Source organism: Abramis brama (assembly GCF_963993115.1).
Source record: "Abramis brama genome assembly, chromosome: 7".
Taxonomy (NCBI): domain Eukaryota; kingdom Metazoa; phylum Chordata; class Actinopteri; order Cypriniformes; family Leuciscidae; genus Abramis; species Abramis brama.
This window is the reverse complement of record NC_139969.1, coordinates 4,833,129-4,858,449: the sequence shown is the minus strand read 5'-3', so window position 1 is coordinate 4,858,449 and position 25,321 is coordinate 4,833,129. Positions and strand designations below refer to the sequence as shown.

The following is a 25,321-nucleotide window of genomic DNA, read 5'->3' as shown; positions in this document are numbered from 1 at the left end:
TCTACTAACTATATTTAACTTTGCAACTACATGTCAACTAACTCCAATTAGTGTATGGACTGTAGTAGACTGTTAGACAGGCTTAGACAGTCTACTAATACTCTAATGATTGCTAGTTGACATGTAGGTGCAAAGTTACTTATATAATAACAATAATAATAAGTTACATTTATATAGCGCTTTTCTCTACACTCAAAGCGCTTTACATGGAAGGGGGGAAAATCCTCAACCACCACCAATGTGCAGCACCACCTGGATGATGCGACGGCAGCCATATTGCACCAGAACACACACACACACACACACACACCAGCTTACTGGTGAAGAGGAGAGTTGAAGTTATGAAGCCAATGATATGGGGATGATTAGGAGGCCATAATGATGGACAGAGGCCAATGGGCAAATTCGGCCAGGATGACAGCGTTAAACCCCTTCTCCTTTTTCGAGGACATCCTGGGATTTTTAATGACCACAGAGAGTCAGGACCTCGATTTCACCTCTTATCCAAAGGACGGCGCTTGTTACAGTATAAGGAGCTTTCGCATCAAAGGAACCTTTTCATCGTTCCTAGAACTATTGGTGGAAGTTCCCGGATTTTGGCGCATTCGGACCGCAGGAACTAGGAACGATTTTAGTTCTAGGAACTCCTTTTGAAGGAACTAATTTACTCCTACTTCAGAGTCGGTCTAAACCAGCGCTATAGGAACTATCTGTGACGTTAGTGACGCTGATTGGCCAAACGCACACGAAACACCAGCACCCTCCATTTAAAATAAAAAAAGCTATGTAAACACACAGACTATAACCTATATATTTACTCCACAAACTAACTCTACAAACATGGAAAACAGTGATAGATGGACCTCTTAACCTTCACGCTGAGGAGAAAATCCAACGCAACTTTGAAGAGAAAGATGATTATGTATTTTTGCTCAGCTAGCATCTCTGAACATCAACCACATGGCATTCGCTAATACCTTTTCATTACTGTCTACTTTCTATGTATAACAGTTCTATCTAATATCGTATTAGACAGGACTGTTAGACAGATCGTGAACTAATGAACACAGAGAATGCAAACAGTGTTTGCTCAGGCTCTGGCGTTCTCAGCACCATCAAAATAAAAGTCACAACAACAAGCGCGGCTTATGTGACTTAAGAGTTCCTACTGGAGGTGCGAACCCTGTATAAAGCTGTATAGAGCCCCTAGAGTGATGAAGACAATCAGTATATATGGGGATGATTAGGAGGCCATAATGATCGACAGAGGCCAATTAAACCCCTACTCTTTTTTTTTTTTAGGACATCCTGGGATTTTTTATGACCACAGAGAGTCAAGACCATGCTTTTCGAATGCGCATGCGTCGCGTCTGAACGCGTTGTTGTCTTTGGAGCTCCATCGATTGATTTATAATTCTTGATTTCTCTTTAAACTCACTTACAACGAACATTTTCTATTTTTCCTCACCTCATAGTTACAACGCGGACTGTTGAGCAGACGCGTCTCAAGCCTATTAGTGATCCAACGTCGGATACTCTTATAGGTTACTCCTGTGGATCACGGCTGAACGCGTCTTCTCCACACTCACTTACAAACAAACATTTTTTTTCGCCTATCGTGCGTCTACTCTACACCTGTACCACTAAAAAGACGGATTATATCCAAGACTTCAGTCATAAATTAGTATTAATATTGATAGCATCACTGGTAGCGTCGTTGCTAACTTAACTTACTGTCCATCTGTTAAAATGGCGAATATATCAGATGTAAGTAGTCTACCTTTTGGTGCAGGTGAGGACACATTTGAGCTACACGCGTTGCAGTCTGAGCTGGAAGCTGTTGAGAAACAGATCCACGACCTTTTAGTGAGAAAAGCCGAGCTGATAGACCGGCGGTTAGCTCTTGAAACATCACGCGCCGATGCACACAAATCAGTGATCAACGTTACTAACCCGCTGACTCCGACCTCGTCTACTCCGTGCGTTACTCAGCATCGGTCACGAGCGTCGAGGCCGCGATCAGCCATGGTCTCGTTTACGCCGGCTCCAACATGCCACCACGAAGCCTGGATATTTCCGCAGCGGAAGACGCGAGTCAGGTCTAGACCAAGAAAACTCTCTCCGACCCTCCCGGTTTTCGAGATATCCACACAAAACCGCTTCTCCCCTCTTCGCGAAACAGAACGCGATGCTGTGATCATCGGTGATTCCATCGTTCGACACGTACAAGCTACGTTAAATAAAAGTAAGGTGCATAGTCACTGCTTTCCTGGTGCTCGTGTTTCTGAAATCGCTGCTCACGTTCCCGAGATTCTGAACGAGCGCGTCGGAACTGTGGTCCTGCACGCGGGAGGGGCCGACATCAGGCTGCGACAGACAGAGGTTCTGAAGAAAGACTTCAGGAATCTGATCGATACGGTACGCAGCACATCGCCTGATATAACGATCATTGTGTCAGGACCGCTTCCCACGTACCGACTAGGTCATGAAAAGTTTAGTAGATTATTCGCGCTAAATGAATGGTTAATGTCATGGTGCAATGAGCAGAAACTGCTCTTTGTAAATAATTGGAATCTGTTTTGGGAGCGTCCTAGGCTTTACCGTGCCGATGGCTTACACCCAAGCAGATTCGGATCGGATCTTCTGTCAGATAACATCTCCAAAATGTTAAATACCTTTTGACTAGTAACCAAAAGTTCAAATCATAGTCTCTGCTGCACCAAATTAACTGATATAAATAGTGTAGAACATTGCATAGAAACTGTGTCTATTCCTCGTTTAGTGAGATCAAATAATAAATCTACTGCAGGATCTAGAAAAAATCTAATTGTTATTAAACCAGAAAATGTTGCTATTAGTAAACAAAAACAATTTCTAAAGCTAGGTCTTCTAAACATTAGATCACTCACACCTAAGGCAGTTATTGTAAATGAAATAGTCACGGATAATAGCTTCGATGTCCTTTGCCTTACTGAAACTTGGCTTAAACCTAATGATTATTTCGGTCTAAATGAGTCTACTCCATCAGGATACTCCTATAAGCACGAACCCCGTCTGATTGGTCGTGGCGGCGGTGTTGCAGGGGTCTATAGAGATATTCTCAATGTTACTCAGAAAACGGGTTATAAGTTTATTTCGTTTGAAATACTTGTACTAAATGTTACGCTCTTAGATGTTAGAAAAAAATCCATATTATCTCTAGCCTTGGCTACCGTATATAGACCGCCTGGGCCTTACGCTGATTTCCTAAAAGAGTTTGCAGATTTTCTCTCAGATCTATTGGTCAATGTAGATAAAGCATTAATTGTTGGAGATTTTAACATACACGTAGATAATCCAAATGATGCGTTAGGGGCTGCGTTTATAGATTTATTAAATTCCTTTGGGGTCAAACAAAACGTCACCGGACCAACTCATCGTCTTAATCACACACTCGATTTAATTATATCATATGGAACCGATCCAACCGATATAGATATCATTCCACAAAGTGATGATGTCACTGACCATTACTTGGTAACTTGCATATTACGTACTGCTGTAATATGTCATGCGGCGCCGCGTTTTCGACCAGGCAGAACAATCCTTCCATCCACCATAGATAATTTCTCGAGTTGCTTGTCTGATCTGTCTCAGCTGCTGCCTGAACCCAAACAAACAGATGAACTAGAAGAACTAACTAGCACTATGAGCACCATTCTCTCTAGAACATTGGATGTTGTTGCACCCGTTAGATTAAAAAAGGTCACAGAGAAAATTAAAGCACCATGGTACAATAATACTACGCATGTTCTAAAGAGAGAAACCCGTAATTTAGAGCGTAAATGGAAACAAACTAATTTAGAGGTCTTTAGAATCGCGTGGAAAGACAGTATGTCACGTTATAAAAAGGCCCTAAAAGCGGCCAGGGCTGAGCATCTCCGCAAACTAATAGAAAACAACCAAAACAATCCTAGGTTTTTATTTAACACCGTGGCTAGACTAACAAATAAACAGACGTCACCCGAACAAAATATCCCGTTACAGTTTAGTAGTAATGATTTCATGAACTTCTTCACTGAGAAAATAGAAAACATCAGAACCACAATTGTAAACGTTCAATCCTCAATCGCACCTTATAATTCAGCCTCAATTTTCCCCCCGCAAGAACAATTACAGTGCTTTACAACTATAGAACAAAAAGAGTTAAATAAACTTATCACTTCATCTAAAACAACAACATGTTTATTAGATCCTATACCAACTAAACTACTGAAAGAAGTGTTACCTGTAGTAGAAGAGCCTCTCCTCAATATTATTAACTCGTCTTTATCTTTGGGTCATGTTCCAAGAACATTTAAACTGGCAGTGATAAAACCTCTCATTAAGAAACCACAATTAGACCCGCATAATCTAGCAAATTATAGACCCATTTCAAATCTACCTTTTATGTCTAAAATACTAGAAAAAGTTGTCCGCTCAACTGGGCTCTTTCTTGCAAGAAAATGATATCTATGAAAAGTTTCAGTCAGGATTCAGGCCGCATCATAGCACTGAAACTGCGCTCGTTAAAATCACAAATGATTTACTTTTAGCTTCTGACCAAGGCTGTTTCTCAATACTAGTTTTACTTGATCTAAGTGCTGCGTTCGATACTATAGATCATACAATACTCTTAGATCGACTACAAAATTATACTGGTGTTCAAGGACAAGCATTAAGCTGGTTTAGATCATACTTATCAGACCGCTACCATTTTGTCTATTTAAATGGAGAAAAATCGATCATAATTCCAGTAAACTATGGAGTGCCGCAGGGATCTGTGTTGGGCCCTCTGTTATTCTCAATATATATGCTGCCACTTGGAAATATTATAAGGAAACATGGAATTAGTTTCCATTGTTATGCTGATGACACTCAAATATATATTTCATCACGGCCGGATGAAAACGCTAAATTATCCAAATTGACAGAGTGTGTTAAAGATATAAAAGATTGGATGACGCGTAATTTTCTATTATTAAATCCAGACAAGACAGAGGTAATACTTATCGGTTCAAAAAACCGCCCACAGAACCTCTCACAATACAACTTTGACATCGTAGGATGTCCTGTTACTTTATCCTCTACAGTAAAAGACCTGGGTGTTATACTCGATTGTAACCTGTCTTTTGAAAATCATATTTCGTATGTTACAAAAACAGCCTTTTTCCACCTTAGAAACATTGCTAAGCTACGTAATATGCTATCAGTTTCTGATGCAGAAAAGTTAGTTCATGCATTCATGACCTCGAGACTAGATTACTGTAATGCTTTATTAGCCGGTTGTCCTGCATCCTCAATAAACAAGCTACAGTTAGTCCAAAATGCAGCCGCTAGAGTTCTTACTAGATCAAGAAAATATGATCATATAACACCGATTTTATCATCACTACATTGGTTACCTATAAAGTTCCGTATTAATTACAAGGTATTGCTACTGACTTATAAAGCCCTAAACGGCTTAGCTCCAGTCTATTTAACGGATCTTCTATCACCCTATAATCCATCGCGCTCTTTAAGATCAATAAATTCAAGGCTTTTGGTCATACCTAGGATATCCAGATCCACCAAAGGAGGGAGAGCATTTTCACATTTGGCTCCAAAACTCTGGAATAGCCTTCCTGATACTGTTCGTTGCTCGGACTCACTCTCCCAGTTTAAAACTAGATTAAAGACGCATCTTTTCAGCCAGGCATTCATATAATATTGTTAATCTCACAGTTTCAAACTACAATCCGGCCTCTAGTTCATAAATGCCAGAGGAGAACTGGCCCCCGACTGAGCCTGGGTTCTCCCAAGGTTTTTTTTTTCTCCATTAGGTCACCTGATGGAGTTTTAGGACACCATTAGGCCGCTTGATGGAGTTTTTTCGGTTCCTTGCCACTGTTGCCTTTGGCTTGCTCAGTTGGGGATATTTTGGGGATATTTAATTTTATTCTATCAATCAATAAATTGCACTAGAAACAAACTTTGTTGTATTATTTTATTTTAATACTGTGAAGCTGCTTTGATACAATCTGTATTGTGAAAAGCGCTATACAAATATACTTGATTTGATTTGATTTGATGGTTTAACGTCTCATCCGAAGGACAGTGGTTTTTGACAGTATAGTTTCCCCGTCACTATACTGGGGCGTTAGGACCCACACAGACCACAGGGTGAGCGCCCCCTACTGGCTTCACTAACACCTCTTCCAACAGCAACATCGTTTTCCCAGTAGGTCTCCCATCCAGGGGTGCGTTTCCCAAAAGCATCGTTAGCCAACTATGTTCGCAAACGAACATTCGCAAACAGCATCTCAAAGTTGTGAGTTTAGAACGACAGCTCTCGACCTGTGGTTAGAAGCAGTTTCTTGTTTGCATGACATGTGAACTTAATAAATCCTTATCTTGAGCAAAATAAGCAAGTTGTCATTCAGTACAACCTGTGTCTTTTATTTAGAATACATACAAATGTCATTTACGTTTTTTATTTTGTCAAGAGATTTTAAAGCACCGTTTTTGAAGAGTGCGCATGTGCGAACGTGCTCTACTATGTAAGAACGACCCAATGATTGAATCTGGAAATAAAGCAAAATAACTGAGAAAAATGAGAAATCGTCCTCAAATGCCATGTCTGTAATTTATATCAAAACATATAGCGTTAATTTGATCTCAAACAGTTTCATTAAAAGAAGTTATTACTCCTCCACGTGCATGACGTCATAAACCAACGTGGTTGAACGACCACTTTGCGACAATATGGTTTTGGGAAACAGTTGTGACTAGCTAGTTGATTTCTATAATGATGCATCGTACTATGATAGTGAAGCAGTGAGTTACGTCATTGTACGGGAAACACACCCCAGGTACTGACCAGTCCAGCTATAGGGTGATATGGCTGCTGCAGTTAGTGGAATGTCTAAAGTGGACAATCAAATGAAAGTATTTGGAGCTTTAAACTTATTCAAAGGTCAAAGCCCATGGATCAGGCAATTTGGCTAAAATGCCAATAAAATAAACATTATCTAAGGAAACAGGATAATGGCGAAGATCTAACTTGGGGGCCAGGAGGCAAGGCATTGAAAAGGACATGGAAAGTCACCACACCACCACACAACTGTTATAGACTTTAAAGTCCCCCTGTAGTCCATCATTTTATCCCTTAAAACTCACCTTTGATCACCAAAATGACATATTTAAGCTTTTTTCCTTGAATTTTTTTTATTCATGCCTTAAAATATCTTGAATGTAACTCGACACCCTTGCCTCATTTAGTATACGCGGTTCTATGAATATGCAAATGATATATAAGATATTTTATGTCATTTTGGTTGCGCTGGGGCTTGGGCTCGTCATCGCTGCTTGCAGCTATTTTTTTTTTTCTATTTTTTTTTTTTCAGTGTATGATGCTGTAATATACTGACCAGTAATGAATTTGCCAAGCCTAAATTAAATCTGTCGATCATATAAAGCGATCGAGTCTCTTCAGAAAACTTTGACTAAACTGCTGAATTCATATGGATTAGTTTTATGATCTCTTTATGAACTTTTTGAAACGTCAAAGTGTCAGTTGCGGAGCTGTCAATGGAGGAACAAAGAGCTCTCAGATTTCAACATAAAGATCTTCATTTGTGTTCTGAAGATGAGCAAAAGTCTTACGGGTTTGGAACAGCATGAGTGTGATGACAGAATTTTCATTTTTGAGAGAGTTAACCCTTTAAATCTCAAGGTAACAGTCCTGTTTGCTCCTTGCTTGGACAACAGTGTGAGTCTTTGTGTTGGTAAGTCTGTGAGAGGGGAATATCCTGGGTTTGTTCATGACAGCTGAGTATCCGGGGGTCTGTGGGGTGGAATGTGACCCTCTGAAGTTTTTTTGTTAGCAGAGGGAACAGAGAGGACAAAGCCATGACCTCTGGGGTCAGCCAGCGCTGGGGGTTTCTCTCACTTTCTCACAATCGGTTGTGAAGAAAACGTTTGACCTGACCAAGATCAGCATGACTGGTTCATCAGAGATTTGAAACTTTCAATTTAAAAGTCCATCCTTGTCATAAAATAATGTAGTTTAGTATCAGGTGATATTTGTGTGTATTTTACAATAGCACAGTTTGAACAGTAAATGTATTCCAGTGATCAAAGCTGAATTTTCAGCATCATTACTCCAGTCTTCAGTGTCACATGATCCTTCAGAAATCATTCTAATATGCTGATTTATTATCAATGTTGGAAATGGTTGTGCTGCTTATTTCTTTTCTTTTTTTATAACCTGTGATACTTTTTTCAGGATTCTTTGATAAATAAAAAGTTAAAAAAGAACAGCATTTATATATATATATATATATATATATATATATATATATATATATATATATATATATATATATATATATATATATATTCTTTTTTTTAAATAGTGGTAGTAGTTAAAATAATATTTTGAATACATTCTGTTCTTTTTAACTTTAATCTATTTGACAGCACTAATATATATTAGGGCAAAATTCCACCCTTTTTATGTATTTTGAAATAATATAAATTTTAAGTAGGCTATATAGGACAATATTTTATTTATTATTAATTATTGGGTTGTTGTGCCTTTATTCGAGTGGGATGTGCCGTTACTTTAAAGTCCACAATGTTTAATTTAACATTAAAAATGGGGGCAGTAATAATGCAATTGACATTTACGAATGAACCTTATTGTTCAATTGTAGCCTATAGGAGAATTGTATTTTAATTAATTGGTTTATTGGTTTAATGATTTTTAAATAGATAAAATTAAAAATAGTAACTGCAATTGAACTTAATCAAGTTTCTAGCAGAATTTTTTTTTTTTTTTTTTTTTTTTTTTTTTTATATTCCTTTCGTTTGACTTGTGATGATGAAGCGCAGCAGTGAGCACACACACACACACACACACTGGCCCTGGTGAACATCCGGGTTTCCCGCTGGCACCGCTGCTGTGGCTCTCAGGAGCCATTTTGGACGCTGTTCAGCTTTTCGCATGTCAGTCCCTCCTGCCCCCTCCAACTGCCCCGGCAGAGGGGGAGAAACACACGAGCTCGTGCACACAACGGGGCTTCGCTTCTACTCCAAGCGTCCGCCAAACTCGCGCTCCTCCATGCTGGCCCGGGCAGGATGAACTGCTGGATGATTGTGGCATCAGGGACTTTATTTCCGATCAGCTCGCTTCTGAGGGATACATTGTGTTGTTGTGAATGAGAGCTCATGTTGTTATTGTAGCGTTGAAGAAACGCGCGCAGGCCCGCGGCTCCTTCGCGTTCAAGTGTTTTATTTCATTCTTAAATGCTTTCACGGCATAAAGGACAACATTTAGCGCCAGGATCCTCGAAGGAAGGAATATGTTTGTTCCCTGGCTGACTTTTGCACTCATCTGGTGCACAGGTAAGGCGTTCGTTTACAGAGATTTGGTTCATCTTCAATTAATACGATAGTATCTGGTTGGCTTTGTTACTAAACCTAGTCAGCTGCCTATCTAGACAGCGTTCTAGTTCGCACGTGAAGCCCAGTAATGCTACCTAGGTAGGCAGCGCACTAGGTTTGGAAACACGGCCAGTGTTACCAAACCATTCCAGCGAGTGTTTGGGTTCAATGTAACATTAATTTGTTGTTCACTCACGTGGGTACTTTGATATATTTCTTTAGTTGTGGTTCTTCAGGTAGCTCGACCTGGCTGTTTTAAAGTTTCTCGTGAGAGATTTCTGGTTGTTTAAAGGCTCAATGGGCACAAAGTAAAAAACAGCTGGTGGCGTGTTGAAACAATCGCTCTCCACAAAACATTTAGCAGATTCACCTCATGTTTTCATGCAACATTTGGTTCCTCAACTTGGTTAGTTTCCAGGGCAGGTTTATAAGACATTTTAGATATAAAATAATAAACATCTCTCATTTCTTGGCTGGGATTGTTGCTTTTCTGCATTGTGTTCAGTCCTTTATAATATAAACAAACACAATATTTGTATTATATTTAAAGCATTTTTAATGTATTTAATTTATTTATTTATTTATTATTATTATTATTATAGTCATGTGCTCATTCAAAACTGCAAAGCACTTTAACAGAAATTAAACTAAATTAGTCAAATATAAAAAATTATAACAATAACACTAAAGCAAGCATCATGTTCAGTGCCGGTGCTGTCAAATAAAAAATATTAAAAGTTATTTTTAAATCATAATTATTATTTTAATAAAGGCAAATAAAAACTTGTTTAATGGTTATAGGTTAAGCATTGGGTTTAATAAGACAGAAAACAAATAAAAAACTTATTAATAAATCCATGTATCTTTCGTTCAGTTGTGTTAAAAAAGACAAGGCAAATAAAGAGTAAATAATAATAACAGGCTGAGGTGGTGTAGTGACAAAAAACAAACACAATAAAATTCCAAATAAAATAAAAGTTAGGTTAAATTAATATATATATAAGAATATAAGTCTAATCAAAAGTGCCTATGTATGTATGTATGTATGTATATGTGTATATATATATATATAGCCTATATACACAGAGAGAGAGAGAGATGTATACACAGAGAGAGAGAGAAATATATAAGATATGTATAAGATGAATATTTGTGTGTGTGTGTGTGTGTCCTTTGATAGCTACTTTTGATTTCCCTTATAGTCCAGTCTGTTTGTTTGACCAGCAGACAAACGTTCTGCTTTGTCCAGTTATTGACGCTGATGTATTGAATTTGATAATTGTTTTAAGGAACAGTGAGGATATCTTATCCTTAAAGCTGATTTGTAGGAGTCCCTTACAGGTCGCTGTGAGGAGAAAACCCCCTCAAAACAAAAGAGTCTTTGATACACCCCTCTTGATCAACGTGTGTGTGTGTGCGCGTCAGCTGCGGGGTGGTGACAGGGTGAAGAAAGGTAAAATCTGGGCGCTTCGGTGTGAAAGCGCACCACAGGGGATCTTAGAAATACACTACTGTGTGTGTGTGTGTGTGTGTGTGTGAATGAGGAAAGTGGAGTGCTGTGGGTTTTAAGTAGGGGGCTACTGATGTAATTCACTCTTATCATGTGACACCCAGTATCAGTGACAAAGAAGCTATAGATCGAACATGTGCAGATATATAGGCAGGAATTAGCCATTAAAAGCACGATGAACATCAACTTATACCATGAACCCTGGTGCTGAAGCTCTTGTAGCCCTTATTTCTGTTGATCCTGGGTGCTTTAGTGAGTAGGTGGGGTCACATTTGCAGGGGGGATGGGTGGCCAGCAGCTATACGTCGAATTTAAAGGGACAGACTTTGTTTTTATTTTTATTTTTTAAAGCATGCAATGAGCATAAACCTCCTTGTCAGTGTAGCCCATCCAACATTATGTCATAATCTGTATTTTTCCCCATTTAAATCTGACCCTAGGAGGCCTTTCTCCTCGCCTGTTGTGTGGATCTTATGCTATGTAAACATCTCACAATCCATGACCCAGTTCTTTGTGCAAATGTGTGCGGTGATGCACGTCGTCGGTTATATGAAGAAGTGCCTTCTGACAGCTGATCCGACATCTGGATTTGATTTGGTGGTTTTCTTAAAGACCACAGAAACGCAATTCACGGGTCTTAAATCATCTACCCCTGAAGCATGTGGTTTGTGGTTGTGTGTTTTGGTACTGAGGTTTGATGGCTAGTTGAACACACACTGGGGTTTCTGATGAAGGGCTTTTAAGTGTTCAAATGTCTCATTAGGCTTTGATTGACAGGTAAATGTTGCTTGTTATCTATTGAACTACTTTGCAACTATGAAAACCAATATTTGATATAATATATAATAGTTATTCAGTTCAGTTATTTGTTGACTAATACCTGGATAGATGCAGCCACAATTCTAATGCATTATGCATACCAAAAAAAAAGAATAATTAAAGATAGCAAAAGCAAAACATTTGTCTTTTTTTGCCAATCATTTGCAATGCTTCATTTGTTTGCATACACTATGGTTTTATATATTTTTTTTTTTAAGACACTAGTTTATTGTAACTACTGTGCAATGCATTACATAGGCGGACATAAGTGAATCCCAGTGAGCTTCAGAAGACATTTTAAAATATATTTTTCTTAATAGAGCGCTGCTTTGATGTATTTTTTTTTTAGCTCAACCTGGAAGTTAGCATCACCCTTTTTCACTCAACAAAACCTCAATAAGATTTTTTCATTGGTTTTTGGATTATTGCAGAAAAAAAACACTGTGACTGACAAAAGTTTATAATTCTTCCACGTTTTGTTCATGTTAAGATTCACAGATGAACTTTTATGAATTTTGAAGCTTAATTACAATCGCTAGAAGTATAAAGTTAAATGTAGGCTGTAAACGAGCTACACAAGTCTCATGACTCCAGAGTCAGCACCAATAAGCTTCCAACAACTCTTTCAATCTTTATTTAAAGAAACAAAAAAACAAAAAACATTGATTTTCTCTGAAAGTTTGAGTTAGAAGAGTTTGCAAGAGCGTGATTTATAAAAACAAGGCAATGAAAGCGAGGGAGTAGATGAGTTTACCTATTAGGCTGAAGATGTAACATCCCTGACAACCTATAGTCTCATTTAGACACTTGTTAGCAACCGCCTATTACAAGACAAGTAAAAGCTTTTTAAAAAAAATCCCAAAGGGGTATTACTGATGTATTTTACGTCATAGAATAAAATGTGAAAATATCTTAAAGCATGTGTTCACCACAGACCTTATTTCCAGCATTTAACCAAAAACTCATTGGCTGTGTCCGAAATCGCCCCCTATACCCTTAAATACAACACTATTTGAGGGGACAGCCATTTGTAGTGGTGTCCGAAACCATAGTGGACCTTATCAAGTACACTCATTCAATCCCACAATGCACCGTGATAATGAGTGTACAACCGATGTACACTCAACGGCTAGAGAATACCCATAATGCACTGTGAGAGCATGCCAAATGAATTCCCGCTCATGAAGATGCCGCCCCCAGCTGAATCATCCATCCATTTTCCAAACACGGCCATTGACTTCAGGACGATGGAATCGGAAGTGTAACTGATTTCTGGGTTCTTGACTAGAAAAATTGTGCCTGGCCAATGTATTAAATTGAAAAATGATTCAATGTATTAATATCTCAATGTCTGTCTTTCTCTATCAGGAGCCAGTCATGCGGAGGTGGCGACCAGAGAGTGCGTCTACTACAATGATAACTGGCGGACAGAGAAAACCAATCAGAGTGGCTTTGAGAGGTGTGAGGGGGAGAAGGACAAGAGACTGCACTGTTACGCCTCCTGGTTGAACTCCACCGGGACCATCCGCCTGGTCAAAAAAGGCTGCTGGCTCGACGACTTCAACTGTTACGACAGGTCTCATCAAAACCACCTTTATATAATGTCACTGTTTGACTCTGTTTTTTTTGTTTGTTTGTTTTTTTGTTTGTTTGCTTTTTTTTCTCCACTGATATGGTCTGGTCATTAAGCATACTAAGCATTCTCTATTGTTAAAATGTTTGGGGTCGGTAATCTTTTTTTTATTTATTTTTTTAAAGAAATCTCTTATGCTCACCAAGGCTGCATTTATTTGATCAAAAATACAGTAAAAACATTAAAGGATTAGTTCACCTGATAATTTACTCACCCCAATGCCATCCAAGATGCATCCTTTCTTTCTTCAGTGGAAAAGAAATTAAGTTTTTTGAGGAAAACATTTCAGGATTTTTCTCCACACAATGGACTTCAACGGTAACTAAATTGTTGAAGTCCAAATCAATGCAGTTTCAAAGGGCTCTGCACGATCCCAGCTGAGGAATAGGATCTTATCTAGTGAAACAATCGGTCATTTTATAAAAAAAATAAAATAAAATTATATTCTTTTTAACCACAATTGTTCGTCTTGTGCTGGTCTGCGACGCGCCAGGCATAACTTAATCACGTTGGAAAGGTCATGCTGGACGTAGGTGGAAGTACCCCCCCGTTGTTTACAAAGCAAATGAAAAACTCATTTTCTCCTCCAACTTCAAAATCGTCCGACATCTTTGTTTGACCTTTTTTGTTAAAAGGCGCTTGTATTAGTCTTTGCACGTTCGCTTTGTAAACAATGGGGCGGTACTTCCCCCTACGTCCAGCGTGACCTTTCCAACATGATTACATAATGCCTGGCGCGTCGCAGACCATTTTAATGTTCACCAATTTTCATTTTGAGGTGAACAAGTCCTTTAATATTATAAAATATAACTGGTTTATGTTGTAATATATGTTAAAATGTAATTTATTCCTGTGATGCAAAACTGAATTTTCAGCATCATTACTCCAGTCTTCAGTGTCGCATGATCCTTCATTCTAATATGCTGATTTGCTGCTCAAGAAACTTTTCTTATCCATTTTGTGCTGCTGCTTCATATTTTTGTGGAAACCGTAATGCATATTTTTTAAATTCTTTGAATAGATAGTTCAAAAGAAAAACATTTATTTGCATCCTTTGCATTCAAGTTTTATGCATCCTTGCTGAACTAAAGTATCTTACTGATCCCAAACCCTTGAACGGTAGTGGATAATGAAAATAAATCATATGTATATTATATTTGTAAATAAAACCATTTTATTTTGAACTGTTAGGGAAAATAAAAAGCACTTGAATAGCTTTGACGCACAAGAAAATCATGTTTTGCATAGGGCTCTAGTGTAGAGTAGACATTTTTGTTGATTACATTCTGATGTAAATGACGACAATTTTCAATTTTATATATACAAAAAAAAATTCAGCCAAGAGCCATCTTTTCTTGAGTGAACGTGTGCAGATGTAGGTCACATTAGAAAGTGATCAATGAGGACTGGAAACATGAATTTTTTGGAAAAGCCGAAACAATGGTGTTTTTGCAGATGTGCTTGCTGATTTTCTTGCAGACATCAAAGGCCCTGTTTACAGCTTTAATTAAGATGCGTTCGATCGAATCGGATCACAAGTAGACGAGGGAGACACGTACCCGTTTACACCTGGTGTTTTAATCTGTCTCTTCAGTCAATTTTCAACCACTTCTGTCCTGATTTCTTCGAGGGGAGGGTCTATGGGCGGGTAGCCTAAATGTATGGACTTTTTCAGATCTTTTGATCTAGTTGACAAAATAAGCTCATGCAATTTACATATGAACGTGCCTGGAGACGACGTAAAAACACACAGAGAGCATCAGCTTTAGTTTCTGCTCTGAGCCGCAAGGCCAGCCGAACTCTGTGAGTCTGTGTTAGAATCAGGAATGATGAGAGAACATTGTGCTTGGTGCGTTTTTCATCTTCAAACCAGTGGACGGTCTTTTGTGGCTGTTTAAACACATTCGACCACATGAGCGTTTACACTACGAAAGCAATCCGGTCCAATGCGTTTTCAACTACCTCTGGAAGTGGTCGAAAGAGGACAAGCTCAAAATGTTTTAGACCCCGTTCACACCTGAATTTAGTGTCGTCCACTTGTGATCCGAATGACCAAAACGCATCTTAATGCTGTGTAAACAGGGCCAATGTTACTTCAGTTAGATTGATTCAATAATTTAGCAATGCCTTTCTACCACATAGCAGTCTTAAATAAAATAAAAAAATCAGTGCAATGTTACAGCAACAACTAATTTTCAATTCATCCCTTTCACTGTTTCTCTGTGTGAGCAGACAGGAGTGTGTGGCCACAGAAGAGAGTCCGCAGGTGTTTTTCTGCTGCTGTGAGGGAAACTATTGCAACGAGAGGTTCACACACCTGCCAGAAGCCATTGCCCCTGCAGGTAAAGCAGACTTCATGTGTCTCCTCAATATCCAACAATATCTGTGGATGGGACTTTTATTGCTATTTGGACTGTAAATAGTCATGATTGTCAATGTTTTGTGTAGAAAACATGTTTGTCATGTTTTTACCATGCTTAAAGGGTTAGTTCACACAAAAATGAAAATTCTGTCATTAATTACTCACCCTCGTGTCGTTCCAAACCCGTAAGACTTTCGTTCATCTTCGGAACGCAAATGAAGATCTCTTTAATAAAATCTATGAGATTTCTGTCCCTCCATTGAACGTCCATTCACCCAAAACTCTGACACTTTGAAACGTTCATAAAGAGATCATAAAATAAATCCATATGAATTCAGCGGAAGTCTTCTGAAGAGATACGATCGCTTTATATGAAGAACAAATTTAATTTAGGCTTTTATTCACATATAAACTTTGATCAGCGAACATAAACAGAAACTCAAGTGTACTTGCTTGACTCACAAGAACAAAACTCATTTGTTCCTCCTTCCGTGACCATCACAGTATATGATGGATTAATATTAATATAAATTTGATGTCCGGCCATAGCTGAGCGATTTTATAATGGCTTCAAACTTCTTCTTTTTTTAATAATTTGCATTTTATTTTACACCCGAATACATTCCTTGTCTGCTATTGCTGTTGAGCTGATATTATGTCGTATGTTTTCTTCTAGTAAAAATCCAGCCTCCAGACCCGGGCCCGTCTCTCCTGGGCGTGCTGGTTTATTCCCTTCTTCCTCTGGCCATTCTCTCTCTGGTCCTGGTGCTCGCCTGCTGGACGTACCACCAACGGAAACCACCCTACAGACACGTTGACATCGGCCAGGTCTGACAATTATGTGTGTCTTAGTGTGTTTTCAGACCTGTAGATCGTTTGCTTTGTACCGAAACAGGGACTTAATTTGTTACAATGTTGCATTTTCTTCTTGGTTCGATGCGTACCAAAATGTGTTTATGCAAGTCACATACAAGTACAACTGTCCTTTTATTAGTCAGAGTTTCCTCCATGTCATCCATCAAAATGGATTGACAAGTTTGCTCCACCAGCATATTGTGGCTTTATTTGTTGCTGTCGTGGCACATGCAGACACTATACAAACGTATCCGTCATTCCCGCTCTAACTGATCAATGATACATAATGCAGTTAGAGCGGGAATCAAGGCTTCATCGGGACAGCGTTCTTGCAATGCACAGAGAAGAGCAATTACACGACATTTTAAGATGAAGAGACACTCTTTGGTGTTCAACTGCGATAACTAATATGCTCACTCACAGATTCAGACAATGCTGCTTTTCATATTACACACTTCCTGTTATGAATTCTGATACCGCATTGTTCATTGGTCCGTTGGGTCAGATTGCTTTCTCACTTCCACAGAACCACTCTATGGTTTGTTTTTAATCGGGCCGAAACCACCTCGTTCAGGTGATCTCGGATTGATTGTTTTGGTGCGGATCCGAGCATGATTGCCGTGTTCACATATGTCTAAACAAATCGTACTAAAGCAGAAATGAACGCGCCAAACGAAACCGATTTGAAAACGCCCGTGAATAAAAATGTGCTCAATATTTTTGTTGACCCATACACTACCATTCTTTTTTCTTTTTTTTGAAGAAGTTCAGTTTTATTCAGCAATGATGCATTAATTTTTATCAAAAGTGACAGTTATAATGTTACAAAAGATTTCTATTTCAAATAAATTCTGTTCTATTAAATTTTTTATTCATCAAAGGATCCGCAAAGAATTGTTTTACTGTTTCCACAAAAATATGAAACCGCACAGCTGTTTTTAACATTGATAATAATCAGAAATGTTTCTGGAGCAGCAAACCAGCATATCAGAATGATTTCTGAAGGATCATGTGGCACTGAAGACTGGAGTAATGATGCTGAAAATTCACATGAATAAATTACATTTGAAAATGTATTAAAATAGAAATTGGTTATTTTAAGTTGTAATATTTCACAATAATACTGTAATATACTATATAATAATACTATATTTTTGATCAAATAAGCATAGTGAGCAAAAGAGACTTCTTTCAAAATGCATGTCATACTAAATGTATTTTCTTTGATTATACAGCTGCACTTATATGTGCTTTTAAATGAGTATTAATTTTGATTGTCTTGATTAGGATGCCGGGCTTCCTCCACCGTCTCCTCTGGTTGGACTGAAGCCTCTGCAGTTGCTGGAGTTGAAGGCTAGGGGGCGCTTTGGCTGTGTGTGGAAGGCCCAGTTACTGAGCGAATATGTGGCGGTGAAAATATTTCCCATCCAGGTACATATTCCACTCATGCACCTTGAAAAGAGGATTGCTTGTTTTGGTTTTCTCAAATGAGTTCTAGTGTGTGTGTGTGTGTGTGTGTGTGTGTGAATAATGCTTGATTCTAAAACGATGTGTATATTAACAGGACAAGCAGTCATGGCAGAACGAAAGAGACATTTACCTCACAGAGGGTTTTAAACATGAGAATATTCTACACTACATCTCAGCAGAAAAACGAGGCACCAACCTTCAGATGGAGTTGTGGCTGGTCACAGAATTCCACGAAAGGGTCAGTGTGTGTTTCATTTTTCTTCAAATGTCCCTATAACACACAACCTCAATGTGCATGGGGTGAAATGGACCAAATTATGTTTTAAAGATGCACCATATAAAAACTGTTGTATCTAAAGATATGCATAGAAGCTATCATAATGTCATAAAAATGTCAAAATTTGTATTCATTGCAGGGCTCGCTAACAGATTACCTGAAGGGGAATCCGGTGAGCTGGCCTCAGTTGTGCCATATTTCCGCAACTATGTCCCGTGGCCTGGCGTACCTTCATGAAGACCTTCCTTACCGTGCAGAGGGACCTAAACCAGCAATTGCACACAGGTACACAAACCTGATCTTGCAGCATTTGATGTGTACTTTTAAAAGAGTTTTAAATATTATGCTCTTGCTGTTACTGTAGGCATTGGGTGATTTGATGTTTGTTTTGCAGAGATTTCAAGAGTAAGAATGTCCTGCTCAAGATGGATTTAAGTGCAGTGATTGCAGACTTTGGGTTGGCGGTCCGCTTTGAGCCTGGGAAACCGCCTGGAGATACACACGGTCAGGTGAGGATCTGAGTGCAAACAGATGAAGCCAAGCCTTTGACTACATTCCACTTCATTTATCCACATAAAATATCATTTTGAAGTAAAAAAAAAGAAAACATTCTGCAGGAATATACACAACCAGTTTGGGGTTCGTAAGATTTTTTTTTCCTTACCAAGGCTGCATTTATTTGTTAAAAAACAATAATAACAGTAATATAGTGAAATATTATTACAATTTAAAATAACTGTTTTGTATTTGAATGTTTTAAAATGTAATTTATTCCTGTGATCAAAGCTGAATTTTCAGCATCATTACTCCAGTCTTCAGTGTCACATGATCCTTCAGAAATCATTCTAATATGCTGATTTGCTGCTCAAGAAAAATGTCTTATCAATATTAAAAATAGTTGTGCTGCTTAATATTTTTGTGGAAACTGTGATGCATTTTTGCAGCATTCTTTAATGAATAGAAAGTTCGAAAGAGCAGCATTAATTTGAAATAGAATGTCAATTTGAATTTTGAAATTTGAACTTTATCATTGTCTTAACTGTGAATTCTGATACGTTTAATGCATCCATGCTGAATAAGTTATTTCTTTAAAAAAAAAAAAAATCTGTGACCCCAAACTTTTAAAAGGTTTGTGTAAAATTGTATATCAATTTTAATTGTTGGTGTTCAGGTGCATCAATTCAGAAAAAATAAAAACAAAATCTGCTCACCTAGTGTAAAACTATAAATGCAAATTCAAAGAAACACTAGTCTAATCCATCTTATACTTGAAATGTTCCATTGTGTACTGAAAATATTGCTGCTCTTATGATAAAGTGCTTGTGATGTTTCTCTTTGTTTTGGAATAAAAGCATCTGCTAAATAAATAAATGTAAGAAACATGAAGTTTTCAGTCCGAGATCAAATCAATTTTACAGAAGGATTATAAAAATTAAAAGAAAATGCAAATGTGTCAGTCCCAACTCATCTTCATTACTTCAAATAAATAATGTTAAAAAAAAAGAAAAAAAAATCTGGAGCAATATATATATATATATATATATATATATATATATATATATATATATATATATATATATATATATATATATATATATATATATATATATATATATATATATATATATATATATATATATATATATATTTAAATAAGATTACATCATTTTTAATTTAGCCAAAAATAAGTACAAATTTGAATCATAGGATGTTGCCAAGTTGTCCCCAAACTCCACTGGAATGACAGTGAACCTGTGTCTAACGTGTGTGCGTTTTCTGTATCCGTCACAGGTGGGAACGCGCCGTTACATGGCTCCAGAGGTGCTGGAGGGAGCCATTAACTTCCAAAGGGACGCCTTCCTAAGGATCGACATGTACGCTCTAGGACTGGTGCTCTGGGAACTGATGTCTCGCTGCACCGCCTCTGATGGTGAGTCCACACACATATCAGGATCTCCGGCTCTGTGTGTGCAGTCAATGAGTTGCTTCTGGAATTTATGCATGTTTATATTAATTTAATTACTTACTGAGGAGACTACTAAACCATAATGAGTGTATTATATATATATATATATATATATATATATATATATATATATATATAGCCTAATCAGCACTCAAGCTCACACATAAAGCTTGCTGCAAAGGACCAACAAAAGTAATGATTATGAATGTGTCAGGAGAAAAATAGCAAGGAGATATTTTAATTATTTATTAATAAACTAGTGTTTTTTTGAGTCAGTGTCGGCTGCCATCTCCGCTATATAGTGAAATGCACCTTTCATATGGGTTACATAATCAGAGAGTATTTCTATTTTAGTTGAATTGGTTAGTTTAAAAGTAGACATTTTCAAGCTTTCTATAGATATATTTCTCATGTCTGTGAAGCAAGTATCCTGAGTTTTGGTTCATTTTTGGGACACGCATCCTGTTTGCTTTCTTTATTTTACAAAGGCACATCGTTTTCTCGTTATTGTGAGTTTACACAAATAAAAGTAGACCCTCTACAGTTTCGAATGATGTATTACTCTTGTATGACCAAAAATGACACAGTATTTTAAAGGGGTCATTGGATGCCCATTTTCCACAAGTTGGTATGATTCTTTAGGGTCTTCATGTAAAGTTTTTAACATACTTTGGTTAAAATTCCTCAATGGTTGTGTAAAACAAAACCCTTTTTACCTCCTCAAAAACAGCTCTGTTCACAGCTACCCGGTTCGGTGCATGTCTCTTTAAATGATAATGAGCAACTTCTTTTCATTGTATGGTGGTTGTCCACACACCGCAAAGACACATTTATATCCAAACACCATATAAAAGTGAATTTTGCATCCGATGACCCCTTTAAGTTTACTTTAAGAATAGTTTAGCTTCCACACTCTACACAAATGCTTGGATATGCGCCTAATAATAGCGCACATTTATCTAGGTTAACATTAGAGCGAGCTAGTAACTTTTTTTTTTTTTATTACTGGCTAGTAAAATGTTTGGTCTTCTCAGCCTCTTCTAGTCGACTAACGTTTAGTCCACTATTAGGGGTAGCCCTGATGTTGTGTGTGCTGCAGCTGATGCTGGTGCTGTCTCACTCAGGTCCTGTAGGCGAGTACCAGCTGCCCTTTGAGGAGGAGGTGGGCCAGCACCCTTCACTGGAGGACCTTCAAGACGCGGTGGTCCACAAGAAGATACGGCCCACCTTTAAAGACTGCTGGATTAAACATCCGGTGAGAAAATACATTTGAATAGGAATTAGGGCTGCACTGTTAATCCAAATAAAACCAAAATCTTGATATGTGCTGTATTGTCACTGGGTTCCTTTACACGTTTTCAGCGTCTGAGAGCGACTCGGTTCACACTAAATGCTGATCCACATAAACGTCATCTCTGCATCTGCTCTGAGTTTGGGCTCTTGCAACATACATTTGGGACGCAACAGCATTTCTTATTTTAGTTTCTTTTAGTAATTTAACATTTTTATTTAATAGTAGTAATAATATTAATAATAATCATAATTATTATTTTGTAGCCATATTGATATATATTTACAACATTTTGGACAAATTGTGCAGCCCATCAAACAATCATTTTTATTTTGTTTTCATTTAGTAATTTTTACATTATTTAGTAGTAATACTATTATTAATAATATTTTGTAGCCATATTAAAATATTTACAAAATTTGACACATTGTTCAGCTTAAACAAGAATTTCCGGGGGGTTTTGAATTTAGTAATTGTTTACATTTTTATTTAGTATTAATAATAATAATAATTATTATTTTGTAGCCATATTGATATATTCACAAAACAAGCATTTTGTTTTGTTTTAATTTAGTCATTTTTATCTAGTAATAGTTATAATAATATTATTATTATTATACATTTTAAAGCCATATTGATCTTCACAACACAGCAAACCTTTAAAGAAAAAAAAAATTAATTGCAATTTAAATCAGAAATCCCCCCGCCCCCCCCCTGCTAGGCCTAAAAATCTAATTAAAATCAAATATTGTAAATAATCAGAGGTTTTATTTTGACATCTTTCTCCCCACCAGGGTCTGGGCCAGTTATGCGAGACCATCGAGGAGTGCTGGGACCACGACGCCGAGGCTCGACTCTCTGCGGGCTGCGTGGAGGAGCGCATCTCCACCGCCTCCAAGGCACCCAACACCATCAACACGTCTACCTCAGAGTGCCTGGTCTCCATGGTCACATCTGACAGCGACACGGACCTTCCTCCCAAAGAGTCCAGCACCTGAACCTGAACGCTGCAGAGTAATCAACCTCTCCAGTAATGTGAACTTTGCTGCTAATTTGATCTCTCGATCGTCATGTATTTAATTTTTTCGCATCGTTGGATCGGTTTCACCAGCACATTCATCTACTGTATTCTTCCTCTCGGAAGGCAGACACAAAAAAAACCTCAAACGTGAGAAGACTGAACTCTCAGAGGGCATTCAGGGGATTGTTTCAGACTGCTGGGATATGAGCACACGTTACCTCATCAGTTTTAATGCCATTTTTATGTTGTTTTTTTTGCCTTCACTCCATGAATACCTCCATCCGAACGCTCTACCCCGATTTTATCGAGACTACGCGACGATCTGATGACTGTTACACTAAAGCAACCTTCCCAAGAGCACACAAGGTCCTCTTTGTTCTCAGTGAATTTTAGCGTAGTTTTCTTGCTGTTTACCTGTACCCTTTCTTCCCTGAAATGTCTCGTGGGATGTTGTTTTTTTCTTATTTGCGTTTGTGACGGCAGTGGTCTGGGACACTGGAAGCTGAAGGCAGCAGGACTGTTATGATTTGAGTTGCCTTTCGGAGCGTCGGGATTGATTTTAATGTAGCATCCGCTTGTCGTTGACGCATTAAATTGAAGTATCTGAAGTGCCATCAGTAGAGCATCCCGAGCGGCGTGTTTTAGCGTTCGTTGTTTCTGCGTGACAAGAGCTGCAGTTGAAATATTATTTTGCGCTGCGGCCGCACAAAGACCAGCGCTGCGTTACAGGTTTGATTTTCAATCACAGCTAAATGTATCGGTGCATCAGGAAAGTGTGTGATGTTTCTCCACTACACTACTCAGGTAAACTCTGTGCACGTGATTGTGTGACCGCTCACTCTTACAGCAATAGTTCTCAGCAGTATGGTGAATCTCACTAAGAAAAACCTGGGTCATAAATCATCATCAAATCAAAATGGAAAAAATATTGAATTAAACAGTTAGGAAAATTTGCGCTCAAAGAAAGTAAAGCTTATTTTTAGGGCCAAAAGTGACATTATTTTCATAACCGTTATGCACATTTTCTCCAAATTATCATTGGCGTAATGCTAAACAATTAAAATGAAAATAATTATTTAAAAAAATTAGAGTAAGGAATTTGGTACAACAAAAACTACCTTAAAATATATTTAATTTGTAGAGCACAATTGTAAACAGATGTTACAGATCAAAAAAATTCTTGCATCAGTAGTAAAACTTTTTTTGCACATCACAATGAGTGATTTTTTTTGTATTATTATTGCCAAAATGGGCGGTCACAATATTAAAAAAATCATATTAGTCCTAAAATAGGACTAGTTTTCTTTAATTTAGCAGAAAATAAAGCAAAATTTGGGCTTTTGCAGCATACATTTTATAACCGTAATTAAGCAACAGTTTTGTCCCCCAAGTTATCATTACTGTAATGCAAAACAACACTGTCCCGCATTATAGAAATAATTGTAAAAGATTTTTGTTCTATTGATGTGAAGCACAACAAAAATGACCTTAAATACATTTACAATCATATTTTACTATTTAAATGTTTTTTCTCAAATCGTAGTAATGAGTTCTAGTTCTAATCGTAGAGAATTCTAGTTTTTTTGCATTACTGTAATGAGAACAAAATGAGCTGAACTGTTATGAAAATGTCAAAATATAAAAAACATAATGGTCCTAAAATAGGTTTCATTCTCTTTATGGAACATTACATTTTGCAGAAAATAACGCTTTTTTTTTTTTTTTGGGCCGTTTCAGCATTTATTTTATAACAATTAAACATCATTATCATAATGCAAAAAAAATTAAAGCACAGATATAATTTGTTTTGCACTGCTGTAATGAGAATAAAATGTGCTAAAATGTCTTTAAAATAATGTCACAATATTAAAAAAATCATATTGGTCCTAAAATAGGATTAGTTTTCTTTAATTTAGCAGAAAATAAAGCAAAATTTGGGCTTTTGCAGCATACATTTTATAACCGTAATTAAGCAACAGTTTTGTCCCCCAAGTTATCATTACCGTAATGCAAAACAACACTGTCCCGCATTATAGAAATAATTTTAAAAGGTTTTTGTTCTATTGATGTGAAGCACAACAAAAATGACCTTAAATACATTTACAATCATATTTTACCGTTTAAATGTTTTTTTCTCAAATCGTAGTAATGAGTGTTTTTTTTGCATTACTGTAATGAGAACAAAATGAGCTGAACTGTTATGAAAATGTCAAAATATAAAAAACATAATGGTCCTAAAATAGGTTTCATTCTCTTTATGGAACATTACATTTTGCAGAAAATAACGCTCTTTTTTTCTTTTTCTTTTTTTCTTTTCTTTTTTTTTGCCGTTTCAGCATTTATTTTATAACAATTAAATATCATTATCATAATGCAAAAAAAATTAAAGCACAGATATAATTTGTTTTGCACTGCTGTAATGAGAATAAAATGTGCTAAGATGTCTTTAAAATAATGTCACAATATTAAAAAATCATAATGGTCCTAAAGTAGACTTTATTAACTTAATCCAACGTTTTAGTTTCTTATTTTTTCTGTTGATTTTTGAGGTGAAACATGACCCTGGACATTTCTTGATTCACGATCATCTCGGCAGTGGTGATTTCTCAGAGCTGGCCTGTTTCACGCAATAACTTCAGCAGTGAAGAAGACTGAATGTCCGTAGTGCTGGAA

The 25,321-nt window shown here is 37.3% G+C and overlaps 1 protein-coding gene across 1 annotated transcript; it reads left to right on the top strand.

Moving 5' to 3' along the window:
- Window positions 1-8,962: 8,962 nt before the first annotated feature.
- Window positions 8,963-24,725, top strand: acvr2bb (activin A receptor type 2Bb). The gene is made up of 11 exons (XM_084118602.1): window positions 8,963-9,405; window positions 13,142-13,349; window positions 15,639-15,748; window positions 16,445-16,596; window positions 17,911-18,054; window positions 18,188-18,331; window positions 18,510-18,655; window positions 18,765-18,879; window positions 20,162-20,300; window positions 21,461-21,591; window positions 22,422-24,725. The coding sequence occupies exons 1-11, from the start codon at window positions 9,363-9,365 to the stop codon at window positions 22,623-22,625; spliced, it is 1,536 nt and encodes a 511-aa protein (XP_083974728.1). The 5' UTR covers window positions 8,963-9,362; the 3' UTR covers window positions 22,626-24,725.
- Window positions 24,726-25,321: the final 596 nt, after the last annotated feature.